This window comes from Mustelus asterias, chromosome 9 (assembly GCF_964213995.1).
Source record: "Mustelus asterias chromosome 9, sMusAst1.hap1.1, whole genome shotgun sequence".
Classification (NCBI taxonomy): Eukaryota; Metazoa; Chordata; class Chondrichthyes; order Carcharhiniformes; family Triakidae; genus Mustelus; species Mustelus asterias.
Window position 1 is genome coordinate 18091854 of NC_135809.1, and position 22862 is coordinate 18114715.

Sequence of the window (22862 nt, forward strand, 5' to 3'; positions counted from 1 at the left end):
AAGTTTCCCAACACCGGGGTGGCACGGTGGTGCAGTGGTTAGCACTGCTGCCTCACAGCGCCAGAAACCCGGGTTCACTTCCTGACTCGGGTCACTGTCTGTGTGGAGTTTGCACTTTCTCCCCGTGTCTGCGTAGGTTTCCTCCGGGTGCTCCAGTTTCCTCCCACAGTCCAAAGATGTGCAGGTTAGGTTGATTGGCCACGGTAAATTGCCCCTTAGTGTCAGGGAAATTAGCAGGGTTGTACCTGCATGTGGGGTTATGGGGATAGAGCCTGGGTGGGATTGTTGTCTGTGCAGGCTCAATGGGCCGAATGGCCTCCTTCTGCACTGTAGGGATTCTGTGATTCTATCTATAATCACAAGTAGGTAAAGCTTGAGGTCAAATGTCAGAGTATTGTTTTCCCCAACTCAAGATGATTTTGCTTTTAATATTTGTAACACTTTAAAGGGGTGGGGGAGAAAAGGTTTTATCTCAATGCTGGCAGTATATTTGGGTCCGCAAAACCTGGGCATCCCATCAACGCTGATTGCTCAGTGAACCCTTGTCTAGTTAATGGCAAAAATGTACATTTTGTCCCTGTCCATCTAATGGCAGAGTGGACATCAAAATGGTGGCAGTCAAAAGCCAGGACAGATGCTGATATTAGAGGCGCATGTCAAAGTTCTTGTAAATTTAAGAATATAAGATCTAGGAGCAGGAGTAAGTAATTCAGCCCCTCGAGCCTGCCCTGCCATTCAATGCAATCATGGCTGATCTTGTCTCAGCCTCGACTCCACTTCCCTGCCCATTCTCCACAACCCTTCAACCCATTACTAATTAAAAATCTGTCTTATCTCCTTAAATTTACTCAATGTCCCGGCATCCAGTGCACCCTGGGGTAGTGAATGCCACAGATTCACCATCCTTTCAGAGGTGTAATTTCTTCTAATCTCCATTTTAAATCCATTAAATATCCTAAAACTATGACCTCTTGTTCTAGATTGCCCCACATGAGGAAGCATCTGCTCGATGTATACAATGTCAATACCTTTTATCATCTTGTATACCTCAATTAGATCTCCTCTCATTCTTCTTGACTGTTTAGGCCTAAACTGCCCAATCTCTCTTCAGAAGACAAACCCCTCATCTCTGAAATCAATCTAGTAAACCTCCTCTGAACAACCTCTAATGCCACTACATTCTTCCTCAAATAAGGGGACAAGTACCCCAGGTGCTGTCTCACCAATGCCTTGTGTAATTTCAGCAACACTTTTATATTCTATTCCTTTAGCTACTAATGACAATGTTCCATTTGCTTTCCTTATTACCTGCTGTACCTGCATACCAGTTTTCTGCGACTCATGCATGAGGGCACCCAGATCCTCTGCACCAAAGCAACCCAAAGTATCCTCCCATTTAGATAATGGTGGAATTCTCCTGCTGTTCATGCCCCACTGCCAGCGAGAATGGAGAATTTGGCGTGCGGCCAAATTTCCATTCACTGCAGCGAGACCGGAAAATCCCAGCCGTGGGCGAGGTCGGAGATTCCGGCCCAATAACCTGCCTTTCCAATTTTCCGACCAAAATGGATAACCTCACACTTATCCACGTTAAACTCCATCCCCTTTTTAAAAAATTTATTTGTGGGATATGGGCGTCGCTGGCTGGCCAGCATTTATTGCCCATCCCTAGTTGCCCTTGAGAAGGTGGTGGTGAGCTGCCTTCTTGAATCGCTGCAGTCCACCTGCTGTGGGTTGGCCCACAATGCCGTTAGGGAGGGAATTCCAGGATTCTGACCCAGCGACTGTGAAGGAACAATGGAATATTTCCAAGTCAGAATGGTGAGTGGCTTAGAGAGGAACTTGCAGGTGGTGGTGGACCCATGTATCTGCTGCCCTTGACTTTCTAGATGGAAGTGGTAATGGGGTTTGGAAGGTGCTGTCTAAGGACCTTTGGTGAATTGCTGCAGTGAATCTTGTAGATAGTACACACTGCTGATACTGAGCATCAGTGGTGAAGGGAGCGGATGTTTGTAGATGTGGTGCCAATCAAGCGGGCTGCTTTGTCCTGGATGGTGTCAAGCTGCTTGAGTGTTGTTGGAGCTGCACCCATCCATGTATCCGCCACATTTTGGCCCACTCACCTAACCTATCCATATCCGTTTACTACCTTAGTTCTGACGCCCCCAGGGGACCAAATGTCAACTTGCTCTGTCAAGGCTGAAGGCAAAGCTTGAATAAACAAATGCTCATTGCGACCTGATAGTGCATTGGCGTAACTTTGCTATTCATCTTTCCCAGTTGGTGCCTTTGCAATTCCAGATTGCTTTGTGAAATTTGAAGCCATATTTGACTTTGAAGTTGCAGATGATCTCGAGATCATAGACACTCTTACGGTCTGAACCACATACACTTACATGCAGTCATAGTAAAAGTAGATGCTATGAGTGCACTCCAAATCATGGAAGCTGTGATCTTATTGCATGAATGATCAGAGTGATGAAAAAGACCCAACTGAAAATCAAATGTATATTTTGGAAATAATATTTTGTAACAAGCTGAAAGTTAATCTTTTATAGCAACCTGGGTAGGTATTGGTGAACAACACAGCATAAAATAAAGTAAAAATAAAATAAAGTTTAGTTATTAGTCACAAGTAGGCCGACATTAACACTGCAATGAAGTTACTGTGAAAATTCCCTAGTTGCCACACTCGGGAGCCTGTTCGCGTACACCAAGGGAGAATTTAGCATGGCCAATTCACCTAACCAGCACGTCTTGCAGACATTGGGAGAAAATCAGAGCACCCGGAGGAAACCCATGCGGACGTGGGGAGAACGTGCAGACTCTGCACAGACAGTGCGTAAGCCGGGAATCGAACCCAGGTCCCTGGCGCTGTGAGGCGGCAGTGCTAACCACTGTGCCACCGTGCCGCCCCCCAACGTAGTTAACATTGGGATTGATTCTTGAACCTACTTGCAGTAGCAATGTGGCGGCACAATGGCAGAGTGGTTAGCGCTGCTGCCTCACAGCAGCAGGGACCCAGGTTCAATTCCAACTTTAGGTGACTATCTGTGTGGAGTTTACACATTTTCCCCATGTCTGCGTGAGTTTCCTCCGGGTGCTCCGGTTTCCTCCCACAGTACAAAGATGTGTGGGTTAGGTTGATTGGCCATGCTAAATTGCCCCTTAGTGTCAGGGGGACTAGCAGGCTAAATACATGGGATTACGGGGATAGGACCTGGATGGGATTGTTACCGGTACAGGTTCGATGGGCTGAATAGCCTCCTTCTGCAATGTAGGGATTCTGTGATTCTAGTGCAAAGATCTTGGAATGCAGTTATCTTTGGCGTTAGGGTGCTGGAGCAGAACCCCAAGTTATATTAAGGTGCCAGCCTGAACTGCAACAATATTTTGGCAGAAATGTGACGAAAGGATACTTCCTTCCAGGAATGATTCCACTGATAAATTAGGGATCTTTTATAGTAAAACAAAGTTTATCTAATAAATAAAGCTGTAATAAATGAAACAGCTTAACTATTAACAACTGACCAATCTGTAAAAATGAAAGGAAAAAACTTTACTTTGTAGCTTATGACTGTTTCAGTTCCAAATAAGCAGCATTCCTCTTGGAGACTTAAATGTTACATTAAATACAGTTAGCAACCATAAATATACTTGCTACAAATTGTATTTACAGATTGAGGCTTTCAGAGAGAAACTGAGATTTAGAGCAGCTTGCAGATCCCTGTCTTCATCGGTGCCCCAGCTAGAAATGCAATTTTAAAATTGCAAGAGCTTCTTTCTCTCTGCTACAGACCCAGTTTATCACATGACCCTGTCAATCAACTTTAATCAGAAAGTTCATCCAAGTAACAAATTCCTAGCTGAAAATGAGGTGTTAACTTGCTTTCACATGCTTGAATTAAATGTTTTCCAGGCACACTGACTGCTGGCATAAAAAACCTGAAATTTTAAACATTCCCCTTAAACAAGATAAAGAGGGAAATACATTGATATGAATTGAACTTGTATCATCACAGTCGGGATCCTTGTTAATTGGCTGTTCCAGAGATTTCAGAAAGCAGGCGACCACCTCCATTTAATGCTTTATTTTTAAAAATTCTTCATTTTTAAAAATTTATCAGTGCCACAAGTAGACTTACATTAACACTGCAATGACGTTACTGTGAAAATCCCCCAGTTGCCACACTCCAGTGCCTGAGGGAGAATTTAGCATGGCCAATGCACCTAACCAGCACGTCTTTCGGACTGTGGGAGGAAACCGGAGCACCCGGGGGAAACCCACACAGACATGGGGAGAACGTGCAGACTCCGCACAGACAGTGATCCAAGCCTGTGAATTGAACCCGGGTCCCTGGCACTGTGAGGCAGCAGTGCTATCCACTTTGTAACTGTGCCGCCCCACAAAAACTGTCCTCTGTGTAGCCCGACCTTAACCACCCCAATCCTTCTCCCACTTCAACTCAGCTGCACTAAGAAGCTCAACGGTGAAAATTATTCAGGTGTTAGACCAATTCTGTCGGGTGAACTACGGGCCTACTCTACCCGGTAAGACGTGGAAACCTACCTCAGTCTCTTAAAATAGTTCTAAGCACTCAGAAGGATTCTGAGAGATTTTAAATCCTGGCTGGATGGGTGACCAGCTTGACGGTTATGGTCAGTCTCTTCGGCATTGCCTTTGTTCTGATTTGGGGTCAGTAACCTTTCTGTAAGAGTAGTGTAAGCTATTATGATGATGTATCATTCTGCTAGATTCTGCAGCTAATCTAATCAATGGAGCCTGTACCAACCACAATCCCAGCCAGGCCCTATCCCCGAAACCCCACACATTTCCCCTGCTAATCCCCCAACACTAGGGTCAATTTAGCGTGATATGGAGATGTCGGTGTTGGACTGGGTAAGCACAGTAAGAAGTCTCACAACACCAGGTTAAAATCCAACAGGTTTATTTGGTAGCACAAGCCACCAGCTATCGGAGCACTGCCCCTTCGTCAGGTGAGAAGGGGCAGTGCTCTGAAAGCTTGTCGCTTGTGCTACCAAATAAACCTGTTGAACTTTAACTGGTGTTGTGAGACTTTTTACCCAATTTTGCATGGCCAGTCAACCTAACCTGCACATCTTTGGACTGTGGGAGGAAACCGGAGCACCCGGAGGAAACCCACGCAGACACGGGGAGAACATGCAAACTCTACCTGAAATGGTTGCTACGAGAGGACACAGGTTTAAGGTGCTGGGGGGTAGGTACAGGGGGGATGTCAGGGGTAAGTTTTTCACTCAGAGGGTGGTGGGTGAGTGGAATCGGCTGACGTCGGTGGTGGTGGAGGCAAACTCGTTGGGGTCTTTTAAGAGACTTCTGGATGAGTACATGGGATTTAATGGGATTGAGGGCTATAGATAGGCCTAGAGGTGGGGATGTGATCGGCGCAACTTGTGGGCCGAAGGGCCTGTTTGTGCTGTGGCTTTCTATGTTCTACACAGACAGTGACCCAAGGCTGGAATTGAACCCAGGCCCCTGGCTCTGTGAGGCAGCAGTGCTAACCACTGTGCCACCTTACAGGGATGATGGGGGGGTTGGGGATGCTCTTTTGGAGAATCAATGCAGAGTTGAGGGCTGGATGGCCTCTTTCTGCTCTGTAGGGATACTATATAAAGAAAGATTCCGCCATGACAGGGCTGGAATCTTTCCTTACCAATTCCAAGGAGAAGAAAAAGCTTATTTAAAATGGATATTCGGGTGTGTTTTGCACCAACCATGTCACTGCAACTTAATAAAAAAATAAGACAAGCGGAATTGCTGGTAACATTCATATTTTGCCTGAAAGTGAGTGGCCTTGTCATGTGCAGTGTGCTGATGACAGCAGGAGTTTCGCAATGCAGACATTGCCTGAATATGCCTGGCAGCGGGAATTGATGTCTCCTCCACAGTTTTGCCTTTGGTTGAAACTTCAAGATCTTTTACATAGAACATAGAATCCCCACAGTACAGCAAGAGGCCATTCGGCCCATCGAGTCTGTACCAACCACTAATCGCACCCAGGCCCTATTCCTGTAACCCCACACATTTATCCTGATAATCCTGCTGACACTAAGGGGCAATTTATCATGGCCAATCGATGGCTAACCCGCACTTCTTTGGACTTTGGGAGGAAACTGGAGCACCCAGAGGAAACCCACGCAGACATGGGGAGAAAGTGCAAACTCCACACAGACATCACCCAAGGTCAGAATTGAACCTGTGTCCCTAATGCTGAGAGGCAGCAGTGCTAACCACTGTGCTGGCGGATGTGAGGCCCAGTTGCCAGGACGATCCATTGAAAATTCATCAGCAACTTGCGCGGGTAGGAAACCTTTCCGCTGACTGGTTGTTTTCTTTTCCGACAGGGAACTGCGTCGGAAGGTTATTATCCTGGCCTGTAAATTTGGTATTGCCCTCTGCCACGAGAAGGCTGTGTCGCTTGTTTCAGAATGGATGGCCAGTGACCAGAACAGGTACACACCTTAAATAGTTGGGATTATCACTTTCATTTGAAATGAATTTGCGAATGCTTTTTGCATGGAATGCTTACTCTTGTAAAGTAGGACATAGCAAATCAAAAAGTAATTCTGTCTCAGCAGGGAATATCATTTAAATTATAATTTCATTTGATTTATTATTGTCACACGTACTGTAGACAGTGAAAAGTATTATTTCTTGCGCGCTATACAGACAAAGCATACTGTACATAGAGTACATAGGGGAGAAAGAAAGGAGAGAGTGCAGCATATAGTGTTACAGTCATAGCTGGGGTGGAGAGAAAGATCAACTTAATATAAGGTAGATCCAGTCTGATGGCAGCAGGGAAGAAGCTGTTCTTGAGTTGGTAGATACCTATTTCCTGATGGAAGAAGGTGGAAGAGAGTATGTCTGGGGTGTGTGGGGTCCTTGATTATGCTGGCTGCTTTTCCGAGGCAGCTGGAAGTGTAGACAGAGTCAATGGATGAGATGCTGGTTTGCGTGGTGGACTGGGCTTCGTTCACGACCCTTTGTAGTTTCTTGCAGTCTTGGGCAGAGCAGGAGCCATATCAAGCTGGAATACAACCAAAAAGGATGCTGGAAAGAATTGTGTAAGAATATTAGAAATAGGGACAGGTATTAGACCATTCCACCCTTTGAACTTTCTCATTCAATACAATCATGGTAACCCCATGGGCTGGATTTTACTCTCCCCATGCCGCCCCCCTCCCATTCCCCCCCCTCCCCCCACATATTCCAGCTGGGCATATTTTCAGTTGGGGGGGGGTGGAGAACACTTAAAGTATGTGAGGTAGCTAGCTCACCCCATTCCTGTCCCAGCCCTCATGATGTGGGGGATGAGTAAAGCCTCCACTAGCTTTCCGGCCCTTAGGCCTATTGAGGATCTTAAGTGGCCATCTATTGTCCATGTACTGTCCACATAAGGCCTTTAAACTGCCTCCACTGCCATAATACACTAGACTAGGCAGTGGAATGCCAGTCAGAGTGGGAAGGACGTTTCTTAAACAACTTTGTTGTAAAGGCAGGAAGGAATGGGGTGGGTTCCATCACTACACCTGTTCGCTTCAAGGGTGGGCACCCCCAGCCCCAAGGTGTTACCCACCCCCTTTGTGCCTCCCCTTATGGCCTCCAAAATCTGCCATCTCAACCCCTCCTTAGGGTGCCCGACCCTAAAGGTCCCTGGGTCTGGTCACCATGATCTTGTTGCCAGGGATTGCTGGCAGTTCCGACAGTGCCCACTTTCTTGGGCTGCTTGGGCCTCTCAAAGGTGGGACTTCCTCCCATTGAACGGCGGAAGTCTAACCCTCGGCTTGTTCAGGCCGCCAGCAGCATATTATCACTGCAGCCAGTTTTAAAGTCGGACCATTTGGAACTGACTTTAATTCTGTTATGGTTCAGGTTTGAAAATCCACAGTGTTTTATGAAGGCCGCTTGAATCATAAGTTTTGCATTTTGAATTTGGCTCGGATAAGCATGAGATATTTCACTTCAGGCGTGATTCAAAAGACCCATTGGGGAGCTTTTATCAAAGTTTAATTAAGAATATAGTTAACATGTATAGTAAGAAGATTAGCAAGCACTTTCATCAATTACAAACAAGAAACTAAACAACCATCACAATGGTATTATACATACCATGGTATTATACATTTAATGTATAATATATACGCCATATATATAAGCTGTCCCAATCTGAACCCAAACCTCCCACAGACAAAAGACCTTTTTCACAGGTTTATCACAGTTCAGACGAATGCTCATGCGACTAATAGAAATTTGAGTCCGTTTGAAGGCTGCAGTTCTCTGGATTCACTCCAAACAGTTTGAAGACAAGACAGCTTCCCAAAACACCAGAGAGACTCCTTACTGCAGTGTGGCAACAAGCCTTTCTTTCAGCTAACTGGGGGTGTTTTCAAAGCAAAACAGAGAGAGAAAGAGACTTCTTTTCCAGCTTGCTTCTGTGACTGCCTCTAACACTGGAGCCCAAAACGAAAACTGAAACATGACCTCTGGTTACCTGACCTGCCCACAGTTTTTCTCTCCTCCCACAATGACATCACCGCAGGTTGTGATCATGATTAAAAACAAATCTCTTAAAGGTACACTAACATCACACTTCCATGGTGAGGGAATGGCTGGCAGTATAAAATCCTGTCTTTGCTTTACTTTTTGCTTGAAGTGGCTTCCTGCATTCAATCAGTCATTTTATGAAACTAAGTATTATTAATTATGCAGGGTGTATTGATGCCAGTAACTGTGTTAGAAATGAAATAGCCGCTTGAAGGATAAAGACATTGACTTGATTTGATTTATTATTGTCACATGTATTAACATACAGTGAAAGGTATTGTTTCTTGTGCACTACACAGACAAAGCATACCATTCATAGAGAAGGAAACGAGAGGGTGCAGAATGTAGTGTTACAGTCATAACTAGGGTGTAGAGAAAGATCAACTTACTGCAAGGTAAGTCCATTCAAAAGTCTGACAGCAGCAGGGAAGAAGCTGTTCTTGAGTCGGTTGGTACGTGACCTCAGACATTTGTATCTTTTTCCCGATGGAAGATGGTGGAAAGAGTATGCCCGGGGTGTGTGGGATCCTTAATTATGCTGACTGCTTTTCCAAGGCAGTGGGAAGTGTAGACAGAGTCAATGGAAAGGAGGCTGGTTTGCGTGTTGGATTGGGCTACACTCATGACCTTTTGTAGTTTTGTGCGGTCTTGGGCAGAGCAGGAGCCATACCAAGCTGTGATACAAACATAGAAACATCGAAAATATGAGCAGGAGAAGGCCATTCGACCCTTCGAGCCTGCTCTGCCATTCATTATGAAGATGGCAGATCATCCAACTCAATAGCCTAAATGCTTTCTATGGTGCGTCTGTAAAAGTTGGTGAGAGTCGTAGCTGACATGCCAAATTTCCTTAGTCTTCTGAGAAGGATTTAAAGGATGTGAGGCAACCCGTCTCTACCACCCTCCCAGACAGCGCATTCCAGACCGTCAGCACCCTCTGGGTAAAATAGATTTTCCTCACATCCCCTCTAAATGCCCTGCCCCTCACCTTGAACTGATGCCCCCTCGTGACTGACCCTTCAACTAAGGGAACAGCTGCTCCTCATCCACTCTGTCCATGTCCCTCATAATCTTGAACACAGGAAGGTAAGTGTGTATTATTTTGTCTGTTTAAGATCGCAAATAGGGATTCCGACCCTCACCGGAAGACTCGAGCCATTGTATCGAACGTAAAATGCCAACACTTTGTATTTGTGTGTTCCAGAATACCACCAAATGTTCGAGACATTGCCTATTGCACTGGGATTTCCCTCATGGACGACAACGTCTGGGAATTCATCTTGAGCAAATACCAATCCTCGACTGCCGTTTCGGAGAAGAAGATCCTACTGGAGGCTTTAGCATGCAGCAAAAATATATATTTGCTGAACAGGTTAATTTGCCATTGAACTGCTTTAATGATAATAAACTCTGTTTATCTTTATAAGAAATGAAAATATTTTAATATAACTGATTTTCTCTTTTCAGGCTTCTTAATCTGTCCCTGAACTCCCAGTTGGTTCCTGACCAGAATACCATCGATGTTGTAGTTCATGTGGCCAAATATCCAAAGGGGCGTGAATTGGCCTGGAAGTTTTTCCGGGATAAGTGGACCGTTTTTAATTCGAGGTAAACAAATCGAAACCCTACAGTGCAGAAGGAGGCCATCAAGTCTGCACTGACAACAATCCCACCTAGGCCCTATCCCTGCAACCCCACATATTTTCCCCACTCGTCCCTCTAACCTACGTATCCTGGGACACTAAGGGGCAATTTAGCATTGTCAATACACCTAACCTGCACATCTTTGGACTGTGGGAGGAAACTGGAGCACCCGGAGGAAACCCACACAGACACAGGGGAGAACATGCAAACTCCACACAGACAGTCAGCTGAGACTGGAATTGAACCCGGGTCCCTGGAGCTGTGAGGCAGCAGTGCTAACCACTGTGCCACCATGCCGCCCCTAAACTGATTCCATTTTTTTTAGCATATCCTTATAAACACACTGGTCTGAATTTGTCTTCCATTGGGCACACGCACTTGGCAGGCCCAGTTGTGGGTGTGAAACATGTTCCTGGCCACAAGATGCCCCGGGGCGCAAATTCACTCCAATCCAGTATGAATGACATGATGGGAAAAGCCCAGCGTTGCCCAGGAGGGTGGGTGAGGACGGGCGCTGGTTCTTCTACCATGCCCCCTCAGGGGGTACCCACTGCAGAGCTGCCCCAGGGAACTGCAGACCTGTGAAAAGTAAATTGAGAGAGATAAACTGTGCAAAGAGTGTCGAGGCAGCACATTCAAGCACAAACCTCAGTCCCCAGTCAACTTTTAACTTCTATTTCAGACCTGGATCGAGGTTGCAGTGTTAAACATAAAGGCCGCCTGACCAACCGTAAAAGCAGACAAACCATGGAAAATTGGTTCAATTGACGTCCTAATGAGCTCAATTTCCTGCTTGATTGTTGGCGGAACGTGCCTCCGGTCCTCTTGTGTACCCCACAACTGAAATACTGAGCAAGTGCGCGATGAGGGTGGGACACATGTCCATCTTTTTCTCGAATGTTTTCCTCGGTTGGACTGCCCAAACAACATAAAATTCTGGCCACTGTTTTTCTCTTTGGGGAATAGTGAGGGAAGTGTTCCTGACATGATTATCAGCCCGTTGAACCTTGTTGTGAATGCTCCTTCCACGGCCAACAACTAACTTTATTAAGATTCATTTTCTGGGACATGAGCGTCGCTGGCTGGGCCAGCATTTATTGCCCGTCCCTAACAGCCCTCCATGAAGGCATTTGAGAGTCAGCCACATTGCTGTGGCTCTGGAGTCACATGTAGGCCAGACCAGGTAAGGACGGCAGATTTCCTTCCCTAAAGGACATTAGTGAACCAATCGACAATGGTTTCATGGTCATCATTAGACTTTTATTTCCTGATTTTTATTGAATTCAAATTTCACCATTAGCCATGGCGGGATTTGAATCCGTGTCCCCAGATCTTGCTGTGGCTCCCCACGGACCTCCTAATCATTCAATGGAACGAGCCAATATAATTTTATTTTGGAAAATGGAAGCAAAATTAAACGCCTGCTTTAGGAAGTGTGTTATTAAGTATGCTATCTAAGTGTGTTATTAAGTATGCTATCTAAGTGTGTTATTAAGTATGCTATCTAAGTGTGTTATTAAGTATGCTATCTAATGTTTCCACCAGATACGGAGAAGCTTTGTTTATGAACTCCAGACTCATCAAAGGTGTGACGGAGTTTCTAAGCAGTGAAGCTGAACTAAAGGAGGTAAATGTTTCACCGCACGCACGAGGGTTCTCGCCGTTAGAACTGGATTCAAGTTAAAAATATTATATTCCAAAAAGGAACAAATTAAAAGCTCACCTTTCCACAGGTGATATTGATCCCAAATTGCAGCAATTGTGGGCAGGGTTTTACGGCCTCGGTCATCCCGAAACCGTAAAATCCCGCCCGAGGTCAACGGACCTTTCCATGGTCCGCCTGTCGCCCGCTCTGATTCCCGTGGCGGGTGGGTCAGTAAGATTCCGGCTAGATTGCCTACACGTGATTTATTTTCGAGTGATGAATTTGCACCATTTTTGGGCCTTAAGTGGGTGTCATATTTTCCAACCGAGAAACCCAAAGCTGGTCCACAATTAGGCTGCAAGGCTCACTGACGTTATTTGGATGAGCCATCTGCCGTATCGTCACCGGCAGCTCAGCTATCTGAAGAAAGTTAATTTGGATGTAATAATGCACTGCTTATGTTACCAGTCATGGCCTCTCCCAGCAGAGGTGGTCGAGTGATAAAGGGAAGGAAGGGCAGAGGTAAACAGGGGGCCCAGTGAGATGCCATGGAGATGGGGAGTGCTCTTGCTCCATAGCAACAATTATGGCATTTTACATAAAACGTATTCACCCCTGAGGGATTGTTAGCTGGACCAGCACCAGCTCTGCACAATCAAATTCCTTATCACCGATGCTGGCCCCTTCTTTACATAACGTAAAAGGGTTAATGCATGTTTGGGGAGCTAGCAGGAACTCCTAGATTTTGGCTTGAACCAATATCAAGTTAGAGTCCCTTTAGGCGTACTTTGGGTTCAGGTCTTGAAATTGGATCTTTAGGTCCCATAGAATTGGTGTGACAAGGTCCAATTTCCACCATGTTGACCTTGTCAGACATTTCCCAGTTATGAATTTCACTTTCAGATGTGTGAGATCAAGACAGATTTGTAGTTAAAAGTGACCTGATATTTTATATTTTGTAAATAAACAATATGATCAAGGCTTCCTCTTAAATTTTAGTTTCTGCCGACTTTTCACTTTGAGTGTCAGGAAAGCATTGTGAGATGGAGCTATCTGCATGTATTGTTATTCTATCTTTATCAATCGTTGGCCAAAGAATGACAAAGAACAAAGAACAATACTGCACAGGAACAGGCCCTTCGGCCCACCAAGCCTGCGCCGAGACGTGGTTTCCATCCCTCTAATCGCCTCCTGTTCATGTGTCGATCAAAATACACTTTGAACGTTGCTAACGTGCCTGCTTCTGCCACCTCCAATGGCAGTGTGTTCCAGGCTCCCACCACCCTCTGTGTGAAAAACTTTCCCTGCACATCTCCCCTAAACTTACCACTTCTCACCTTAAACCCGTGCTCTCTTGTAGTCGACCCTTCCACCTGGGAAAAAGCCTGACCATCCATCCTACCTGCGCCTCTCATAATTTTATAGACTTCTATCAGATCTCCATCTTTCCAGCGAAAACAATCCGAGTTTATTCAACCTCTCCTCATACCTAAAACCTTCCAGACCAGGCAACATCCTAGTAATCCTTCTTTGGACCCTCTCCAAAGCATCCACGTCCTTCTGGTAGTTTGGTTTAAATGTTCCTTAGTATCAATTGTTCTAACCATCTGTGAGGAATCATATTAGATGTTGTACATTCTGGACAACTCTTGACCAGTTGAGACCCTCTGAATTGTAAAAGGATTGGTCTAAAGTACCATCATGATTGTTAGCAGATTTTGTAGTGTAACACCTTTTGAAATGTCTGAGTAAAATATCAATCTATCAGCAATGTTGTGAGCAGTAAATACCTCCCATATTGTGATTAAATTCCCAGGGGTGACACCTCAACATGTAATTAAACAGAAAGCAGTTATCGAACCCATTGAAACATAAAAGTTTTGACTTATTTTAGAATCAATCTAGTGAAATTATACTGTTGTGAAGCCGTACTACTCTGAAAAAGCTATACGATTTTAAGATTTAGTTAATTGTAGAAGGATTTTTAAAATCCATCTTGAATTATACAAAGGCGTAATTCTGCAGCCACATACGCCTCGCCATGGCTGCAGCGAGAATGGAAAATTTGCTGCTTAGCCAAATCTCCAGCCCAGAATTCTCCGGTTTCCCCCTGCCTGCTACCTCTGCCAGTGAGAATTTGGCACTCAGCCAAAACTCTATTCATTATAGCGGGACTGGAGAATTCCAGCTGCAGGTGAGATTGGAGGATTCCAGGCAATCATGGAATCCTACAGAGCAGAAGGAGGCCATTCAGCCCATCGAGCCTGCACCGATCACAATCCCACCCAGGCCGTATCCCCATAATCCCATGTATTTACCCTGCTAATCCTCCTGACACTAAGGGGCAATTTAGCATGGTCAATCCACCTAACCCGCACATCTTTGGACTGTGGGAGGAAACTGGAGCATCCGGAGGAAACCCAAGCAGACACAGGGAGTAAGTGCAAACTCCACACAGTCAGTGACCTAAGCCGGGAATCGAACCCAGGTCCCTGGCGCTGTGAGGCAACAGTGCTAACCACCATGTCACCGTGCCGCCCACCGCAAGATTTTGGAATGCTCTCTTTCAGTCAGGAGAACTTTGAGATGTATTGCATTTTATATGTTTATTTAGACTGATGCACGCGGAAACTCTCAAGCTTTGATGTTGTGTGACCAGTTAAAGGCCATCTGGCACACTGCAAAAAGCGATCCATTTATCAAAAGAAAATGAGGCACTTAACAAAACAATTGAGGCTTAGAAATTCGCTGTAGAACTTATAGTTTCTGAAATATTTAATTTAATCGCAATCTGCCATTTGTTTTTGTTGATCTGTCTTTCCATGATAAATGTAACATGTTTACCTTGCAACTTTGATCAATTTGGAGCAGAGGTCTTTCAGGATGATTAATGTTATTCAGATATTTCATGCTATTGATCTATTGTTGCTTCTTAGTCGATGGAACAATCGATTTGACAGCCTTCCAAACAGTTAAAACAAATTGAATTGAGAAGCAGCCAAACAATTCGATTGAAGTTACCGCCTTGTGCCAATTATGAAAAGATGAGAGAGGACCACTGAAATTCCTCTTCCCTTCCCTTTCTGTAATCAGTTTTTTTATGGAAAAGGCAGATGTGTGCGCTTCTTAACCTCTGAACATGCCGACAATTTCTGGGTTCAAATAAAGAGGATTACCTATTTATTTATTAATTCACCCTGAAAGTCTCAGGGGCGGGATTTTATGGCCTCGCTCATCCCGAAGCCGTAAAATCCCGCCAGAGGTCAACGGATCTTTCCAGGGTCGCCTGCTCCGATTCTCGTGGCGGGCGGGCCGGTAAAATTCCGGCCTCAATGTTAATTCGCTACTCTCTCTCTCTCTCGCACACACACACGCACACGCGAGGAAAAATTTGGTTAAAGAGAATAACAAAGAACAAAGAACAAAGAATAGTGCACTTGTATGAGTTACGAACAGAAAACTAGTTCGTAATTCACATTTTGGCTCACCTGGGATAAAAAGTGTGCACTGCAGGTCCAAAGAAGAAGGTGTTTTCACTCCGAGCCCAGGTGGATTCAATGGGTAGGATTTTCCGCGCAAACCTCTGCTTGTTTCATGGCAGCGGAAGCGGCCTGCCGTTGGCCGGCGGCAGGATCTTCTGGTCCCACCATTATTAATGGGGGTTTCCCGTTGAATGCGCCCTTCACCTCAGGGAAACCCGCAGCGGGGTGCGCCGTCGGCAGGACTGGAGGATTCCACCAGCATGAATGGCCGGAAAATTCTGGCCAATAGCCAGAGTTGCAAATTGGAGTTCATAATACAGTATCATAATACAGTATCTATTATTCATAGAGTCTACAGTACAGAAGGAGGCCATTCGGCCCATCGAGCCTGCACCAACAACAATCCCACCCAGGTCCTATCCCCGTAACTCAGCGTATTTACCCTCCTAATCTCCCTGACACTAAGGGGCAATTTAGTATGGCCAATCAACCTAACCCGCACATCTTTGGACTGTGGGAGAAAACTGGAGCATCTGGAGGAAACCCACACAGTAAGAGTTTTAACAACACCAGGATAAAGTCCAACAGGTTTATTTGGTAGCAAAAGTTGGACTTTAACCTGGTGCTGTTAGACTTCTAACAGGACTCAAGGTTCCCAGTGCCCACTCACCAATACGTCTTGGTACACTGTTTAGACATTCACCCTGGGAGTCTGAGACAGTGATGGGGCAGGATCTTCCAGCCATGCTTTTCCCAAAACCGGAAAATCCCGCTCAAGGTCAATGGGCTTTTGCATGCCCCCCTCCCCCGCCCCCCGCTCCCCCCCCCCCCCCCCCCCCCCCCCCCCACTGCACCTCCCCCCCCCCACCTGCCACAATTCCTGTGGCGGGGCAGGATGGGAAAACTCCCCCCACAGTCTTTGTTTCAGAAAAACAAACATTCAGGTCAGGAAATCTCTTCTGGATGGTCTTAGGATATGGGATTTGACACTTCTTTAGTTGGGAAGGGTGCCCTTTTGTCCTTTCGGGACAGTGTGGTAGTTTGAATATTAAGTCAGGTAACGCTCAGCAGCCGTCTTTTGCAGCCTTTCTACACCCAGCTTAAATAGAGAAGTTAGTTCCAGAAAATAATGACAGTTCACGTTTTAAGAATTCTGGATAGGACTTGCCTCTAATGTGCATGACACAGCATACTATTCTTAAATGATGTTGCAACAGAAAGTTCATTGCGATGCTTCAGCTGCAACTCTCAAAACATCAAAAGGGGTGATTTTCAATTGCCATCAACGAACTATCTCATCTACAGAGTCATAGAGGTTTACAGCATGGAAACAGGCCCTTCGGCCCAATTTGTCCATGCCACCCTTTTTTTTAAACCCTTAAACTAATCCCAATTGCCTGCATTTGGCACATATCCCTCTATACCCATCTTATCCATGTAACTATCTAAATGTTTTTTAAAAGACAAAATTGTACCCGCCTCTACTACTGCCTCTGGCAGCTTGTTCCAGACACTCACCACCCTCTGTGAAAAATGTGCCCCTCTGGTCACTTTTGTATCTCTCCCCTCACACAAATCTATGCCCTCTAGTTTTAGACTCCCCTACATTTGGGAAAAGATATTGACTATCTATCTTATCAATGCCCCTTATTATTTTATAGACCTCTATAAGGTCACCCCTCAAGCCTCCTACGCTCCAGAGAAAAAAGTCCCAGTCTATCAAGCCTCTCCTTATAACTCAAACCATCAAGTCTCGGCAGCATCCTAGTAAATCTTTTCTGCACTCTTTCTAGTTTAATAATATCCTTTCTATAATAGAGTGACCAGAACTGCACACAGTATTCCAAGTGTGGCCTTACCAATGTCTTGTACAACTTCAAAAGATGCCCCAACTCCTGTATTCAACGTTCTGACCGATGAAACAAAGCATGCCGAATGCCTTCTTCACCACTCTGTCCACCTGTGACTCCACTTTCAAGGAGCTATGAACATGAACCCCTAGATCTCCTTGTTCTGTAACTCTCCCCAATATAGTTGACAATCTGGGCATCTCACCTCCCCCTGATGGTGCAGTTCTCAAGCAGGAGGACTAGGAAGCCCACATACTCTGGGGAGGGGGAACAGCACTGTATACAAATACAAATTCAGGTCCTACGTAAGTTGCGGTTTTCAGGTACAGATGGACAGAATGTGCCGTGTTAGTTGTACCAGCTGAGGAGTAGACTAACCATGGTCCTTAAAAGCAGTGCTTGAGAAAAGGCTTTGGAGGGGCCACCCCTTCAATGCTTGCGGCTCACCTACATTCAGGTGAGCCCTGAATCCGAGAATGGTGTGAGGTGCCCGATGTTAGCTTTGGGCAATTGGCACGGCCTGTTTTGTGCCCATTTCAGGTGGAGGTCTAATCTGCTCCCCACCCCCACCCCGCCCCTCTTGTCTTACAGATGTTGATAGGCTGGGTTTTCAATCAGGGATCGGGATCTGAAAACGAGGATTCATTCTGGGCCCCACCCTGGACAATGTGTTTTAGACACACTCATTGGGACTTTCAATTTCCAGCCAGTTAGAGGCCAGCAAGCGGGCTAACCGTCCAATCGGGGATGGTGGGCAGGCTCCCAATATTGAAGGGTTGGCCTCTGGCATTCAGAGATTGACAGCCCCACGAGCCGAGGTGGGAGATACCAATCTGAAAGTGGCGAGGGGGGAGAAGGCCAGGTACATTGATTGAAGTTTTGTAAGATGGCTACACCCCATGATTCCAGGAAGGCCACCTCTTTTCCAGGGGTAGCCAGTGGCCGCAGCTCTTATGGATTTCTGAGGAGTGTGATTCATCCGCCCACCAACTCCCACCGTGCCTGCCCCACCGCACCCCCCACCCTTCCCACCCACCACCTCCCACCCAACCCTCTTACTTCCCACCCTAAGCCCACCATGTTGGCCTGAATGTGGTCCAGACCGATGTGGGCAGCCCTGCGTTGGCAACTCAGAATCCCAGTGGCTGGAGTAATCGGCCGGAATTCCCACCGGGAAACGACGGGCAACTGGTCCAAGCCCGGACCACTCTCACATTGAAAATGGGTGGGGGATTGGAATCGTGGCTTCGAAGGAACACGGAAATCCATGCCGTGCAAAGTTGTCCACCTATCATTCTCCTCGATCTGGACCCTACCCTGATTGAGAAAATCCCAGCCCGCAACTAAGATAAATACAGTAAGAAGTCTCACAACACCAGGTTAAAGTCCAACGGGTTTATTTGGAATCACGAGCTTTCAGAGCGCTGTTGCTTCATCACTCATCTGACGAAGGAGCAGCGCTCCAAAAGCTCATGATTTCAGATAAACCTGTTGGACTTTAACCTGGTGTCGTGAGACTTCTTACCGTGCCCACCCCAGTCCAACGCCGGCATCTCCACCTCATGGCTAAGATAAATACAGCTCAAAATAACTTTGGAAGGAATGAACAAAATGACAGGTGGAAAAAGAAATGGCGGCTACTTTTTATTCAATGTGTCTGATCTGCAAAAGACAAGCTAAGCGACTGATTTCTATTCCACAGCTGAAGGAGTTTATAAAGAACCTCAGAGAGGGAACGGACGCCTCTTTCGCGCAAGCCACTGAAATCGTGGAGGCAAATGTTCGATGGCACGGCCTCTTTGAGAACGAGTTGTTCCAGTGGCTCAGAAAATCCCTGAACAGTTAGTTTGTCACCCTCCTAAATATTTATAGCATGAAGTACTTTGATGCATTTGTATTATTTAAAAAAAAAATTCTCTACTTTTGTGAGAAAGGGGAAGGCGTTCGCACTGCAGATTTTGCACTGGTTATTTTTCTGCCGATGATACTATTCCTCCTCAGGGGAGGGAGGATTTCAAAACAAAACAAAAATCTGCTTTAAAAATTGGACACGGCTTTATGGGGAACAAAGAATGTTTTTACGACTAGTGCATGTGATTAACAGTCAGTGAACAAAAAAATAAGGTATGAATTGAAATGTATTCTATGCATGATTATTGATTCCCTTCTGTATTCCAGCATGCTTGCTTTCAAGACTTTGAATTTTGTGTATTTGCAACGTCCTTGTACCGACAACTGGTCATCTTATGCAAATGTTTTAAAGCACAATGACTGTTATGGACAATCAGTTTGGAAAATTGAACAATGGCATCGAACTTTTGCAGCCTATAGTATAATACTTGTGCTTAAAAGCATGACGATTGGATGCCTAAAACAAAATTGACAAACATTCTACGGAACACTGATGAATGAAAAGAATGTTTTAATTTTGCCCATTACATGTTATTAATATTGTAGATTTTCTAAATGAAAACCCATAGCATATGTATTTTAAATAAAAATATGGCATTTTACGTCTAATAAAATTTTGTACAGTAACCTGAGACGTGACCATCTGACTTTATTTATGAGATGCCGGGCGCCATTTTACCGGGCCGTTCATGCCACGCTCCCGCTGCGGTGAGGTTGGAGAATTTGGCTCCCAGCCAAATCTTCCTTGACCCCAGCGGGATGGTTAAGTCCCAGCGGCGGACGAGCTCGGAGAATCCAGCCCACTTTTTCCGTCTCACCGCTCTTCATGCTCATTTCCACAGAAGTCCCTATCTTCACAACTCCTCTCAATTCACCATTACTCATGTGTAAGCCTACTCCACAGGCGAGATATCGCAGCCCCCATCTCAACCGCACACCCCTCCCCCAACCGCACACCCTTCCCCCCACCCCGTGGCATGTTTTCCAGTAGCAGTGGTGGCTTGCCATTGGCTGTCAGTGGGATCTTCTAGTCCCGCCGATGTCTGCAGTGTTTTGAGTGGTTCACCTGTCCCGTGGCTGAGGAACCCATTAGGGGTGGGGGGGAGGCGGGGCGGGGGGGGGGGTGCGGGGAGCGGGTGTGGGGGGTGTGGGGAGAGCACTGGGGAGGAGGAAGGAGCTGCAGTTGGCCTTTGGCAGGACTGGAAAATCCCACTGACAGGAAAGGTTGGACAATCTCAGTGAGCATAAACGTATAATTGACCCCATTCTCGCTCAGGCTGGTCATGTTTCTGCTCAATGTGCGTTTCTGCAAACTCCCAGATGGGAATTATTGGATGGCAATAGGGGGTGGGAATAAGAAGAAAAGCTGAAAATGCTGGAAATGGGAGGAAAATACATCAGGTCTGTTGGCATCTAAAAAGAGAAAGGACACGCTGACATAATGGCTGGAATTTTTCAGCTGTGCACACTGGCAGGATCTTCCAGTCCCATTGATGATGCACCGTCTGCTGTGAGTTTCCTGGTGGTGAGGACTGCATTCAACAGGAAACCCAGTTAAGAAATAGGAACATCAATAGGCTGTTCGGCCCCTGGAGCCTGTTCTGCTATTCAATAGGATCATGGCTAATCCGACATTCCTCATGGCCACTTTCCCCGTAACCCTTGAGTGTGCGCTGGCCAATGGCGGGCCCCCTCCACCACTGTAAAACACTGACAGGTACACTAAAAATCCCACCAAACATCGCAGGTCTTAATCTTTCATTTTGGGGTTCGGTAGGGTATTTCTTTTCCTTTTTTTAGCCTTTTCTTCTTCCTCCTCTTACACAGTCGGTGTAGAGGGGACATGAGGAAGAACTTTTTTTACACAGAACATGGTGGGTGTCTGGAATTCGCTGCCTGAGTTGGCGGTGAAGACAGAGACCCTAAACTCTTCTAGAAAGTGTGTGGATCTGCACCTTAAGTGCTGTAAGCTAAGGGCCGGGTGCAGGAAGGTGGGATTAAAAAGAACACCTAGATGTCCTTGGGCTGGCATGGACATGATGGGCTGAATGGCCTCCTGTGCTGCAACTTTTCCGTGGGTCTCTTTTTCTTTTCCTTTTCTTTCTGTTCCGAATATAAAGTTGATGAAACTATTGATGTGCCGTAAGCTATTGCTGTACTGTTATTCATCACGATTGTTGTTAAAATGTAATAAACCGAAATAAAGAAATTCCTCACCGATTTCCTTCCCGAATTGAGGGATGCTGAAATCTTTCATGGCACCATTCACCGTGCTTAAAATCAGCCAGCTCAGCAACTACCAACAGGTAGATAACTGCTCATTTTATCTGACGTGAAATGTGTGCAATGTTGACAAATCTAGCAGCGAACCAGCTCTCTCGATACCTGCCTGTGCATTTGCACCATAGACTCATAGAGGTTTACAGCGTGGAAACAGGCCCTTCGGCCCAGCTTGCCCATGCTGCCCAGTTTTTACCACTAAGCTATTCCCAATTGCCTGTGTTTCGCCCATATCCCTCTTTACCCATCTTACCCATGTAACTGTCTGAATGCTTTTTAAAAAGCCAATATTGTACTCGCCTCTATTACTACCTCTGGCAGCTTATTCCAGATACTCACCACATTCTGTGCGAAACAATTTCCCCTCTGGCCCCTTTTATATCTCTCCTCTCTCACCTTAAACCTAGTAAGTAGTCCCGCAACACCAGGTTAAAGTCCAACAGGTTTATTTGGTAGCACAAGCTTTCGGAGCATTGCCCCTTCATCAGGTGAGTCTTAAATCCTAAACCTTAAACCTATGCCCTCCAGTTTTAGACTCCCCTACCTTTGGGAAATGTTGACTATCTAACTGATCTATGCCCCTCATTATTTTATAGACCTCTATAAGATCACCCCTCAGCCTCCTATGCTCCAGGGAAAAGAATCCCAGCCTATCCAGCCTCTCCTTATAACTCAAACCATCAAGTCCCAGTAGCATCCTAGTAAATCTTTTCTGCACTCTTTCTAGTTTAATAATATCCTCTCGATAATAGGGTGACCAGAACTGTACACAGTTCTCTTTCTGTTCCAAATGTAAAGTTTATTAAATTATTGCTGTACCGTAAACTTTTTACTGTATGTTTTGTCAGAAAACCAGTCCTGCTTAGCGAGATAAGTTCTTATTTAAACCTTCCCATGTAGCTTGGGGAAACAAATGATTCCACACTCGTCAAACTCATCTCACTCCTATCCGATCCTTCACCCATCACCCGCTCCGACTCCGCTCCCGGGGTGTAACTGTGGAGCCACTGTCAGTGAAGCAAGCGGCCTGAGGTTTTGTGCATCTTCAATCCATGAGCTAGCTACCTGTGGGTGCCCTGAGGCAGTGACGGCTCACACAGCCCATGGCCTAACTTCAAACCTGTCTCGGGCCTGCGCAACATCAAGGATAGACCCAAAAACCCATCTGGTTCACTAATGTCCTTTAGGTAAGGAAATCTGCTGTCCTTACCTGGTCTGGCCTACATGTGACTCCAAGCCACAGCAGTGTGGTTGACTCTGAACTGCCCTCAGGCAATTAGGGATGGGCAATAAATTTTGGCCCAGCCAGCGACATCCATGTCCCATGAATGAATAATAAAAAATAATTTTAAAAACAGGCACTGAGGGAATTTCTACCCCCGAGTGTTAAACCATCCTGGACTGTGAAACTCACTGAATAAATTTGCTGAAGCTTTAGTTATAATATTGGACTAACAGAACTG

General features: G+C 45.8%; 1 protein-coding gene across 1 annotated transcript in view; it reads left to right on the top strand.

Moving 5' to 3' along the window:
* Positions 1-19748, top strand: part of LOC144498528 (thyrotropin-releasing hormone-degrading ectoenzyme-like) — a 139710-nt gene extending 119962 nt beyond the window's left edge. The window contains exons 16-20 of the mRNA XM_078219779.1: positions 6385-6492; positions 9792-9959; positions 10055-10195; positions 11777-11858; positions 18911-19748. Coding sequence (XP_078075905.1) covers positions 6385-6492; positions 9792-9959; positions 10055-10195; positions 11777-11858; positions 18911-19054 — 643 coding nt within the window. The 3' untranslated portion in view covers positions 19055-19748. The remainder of the gene's footprint in view (positions 1-6384; positions 6493-9791; positions 9960-10054; positions 10196-11776; positions 11859-18910) is intronic.
* Positions 19749-22862: the final 3114 nt, after the last annotated feature.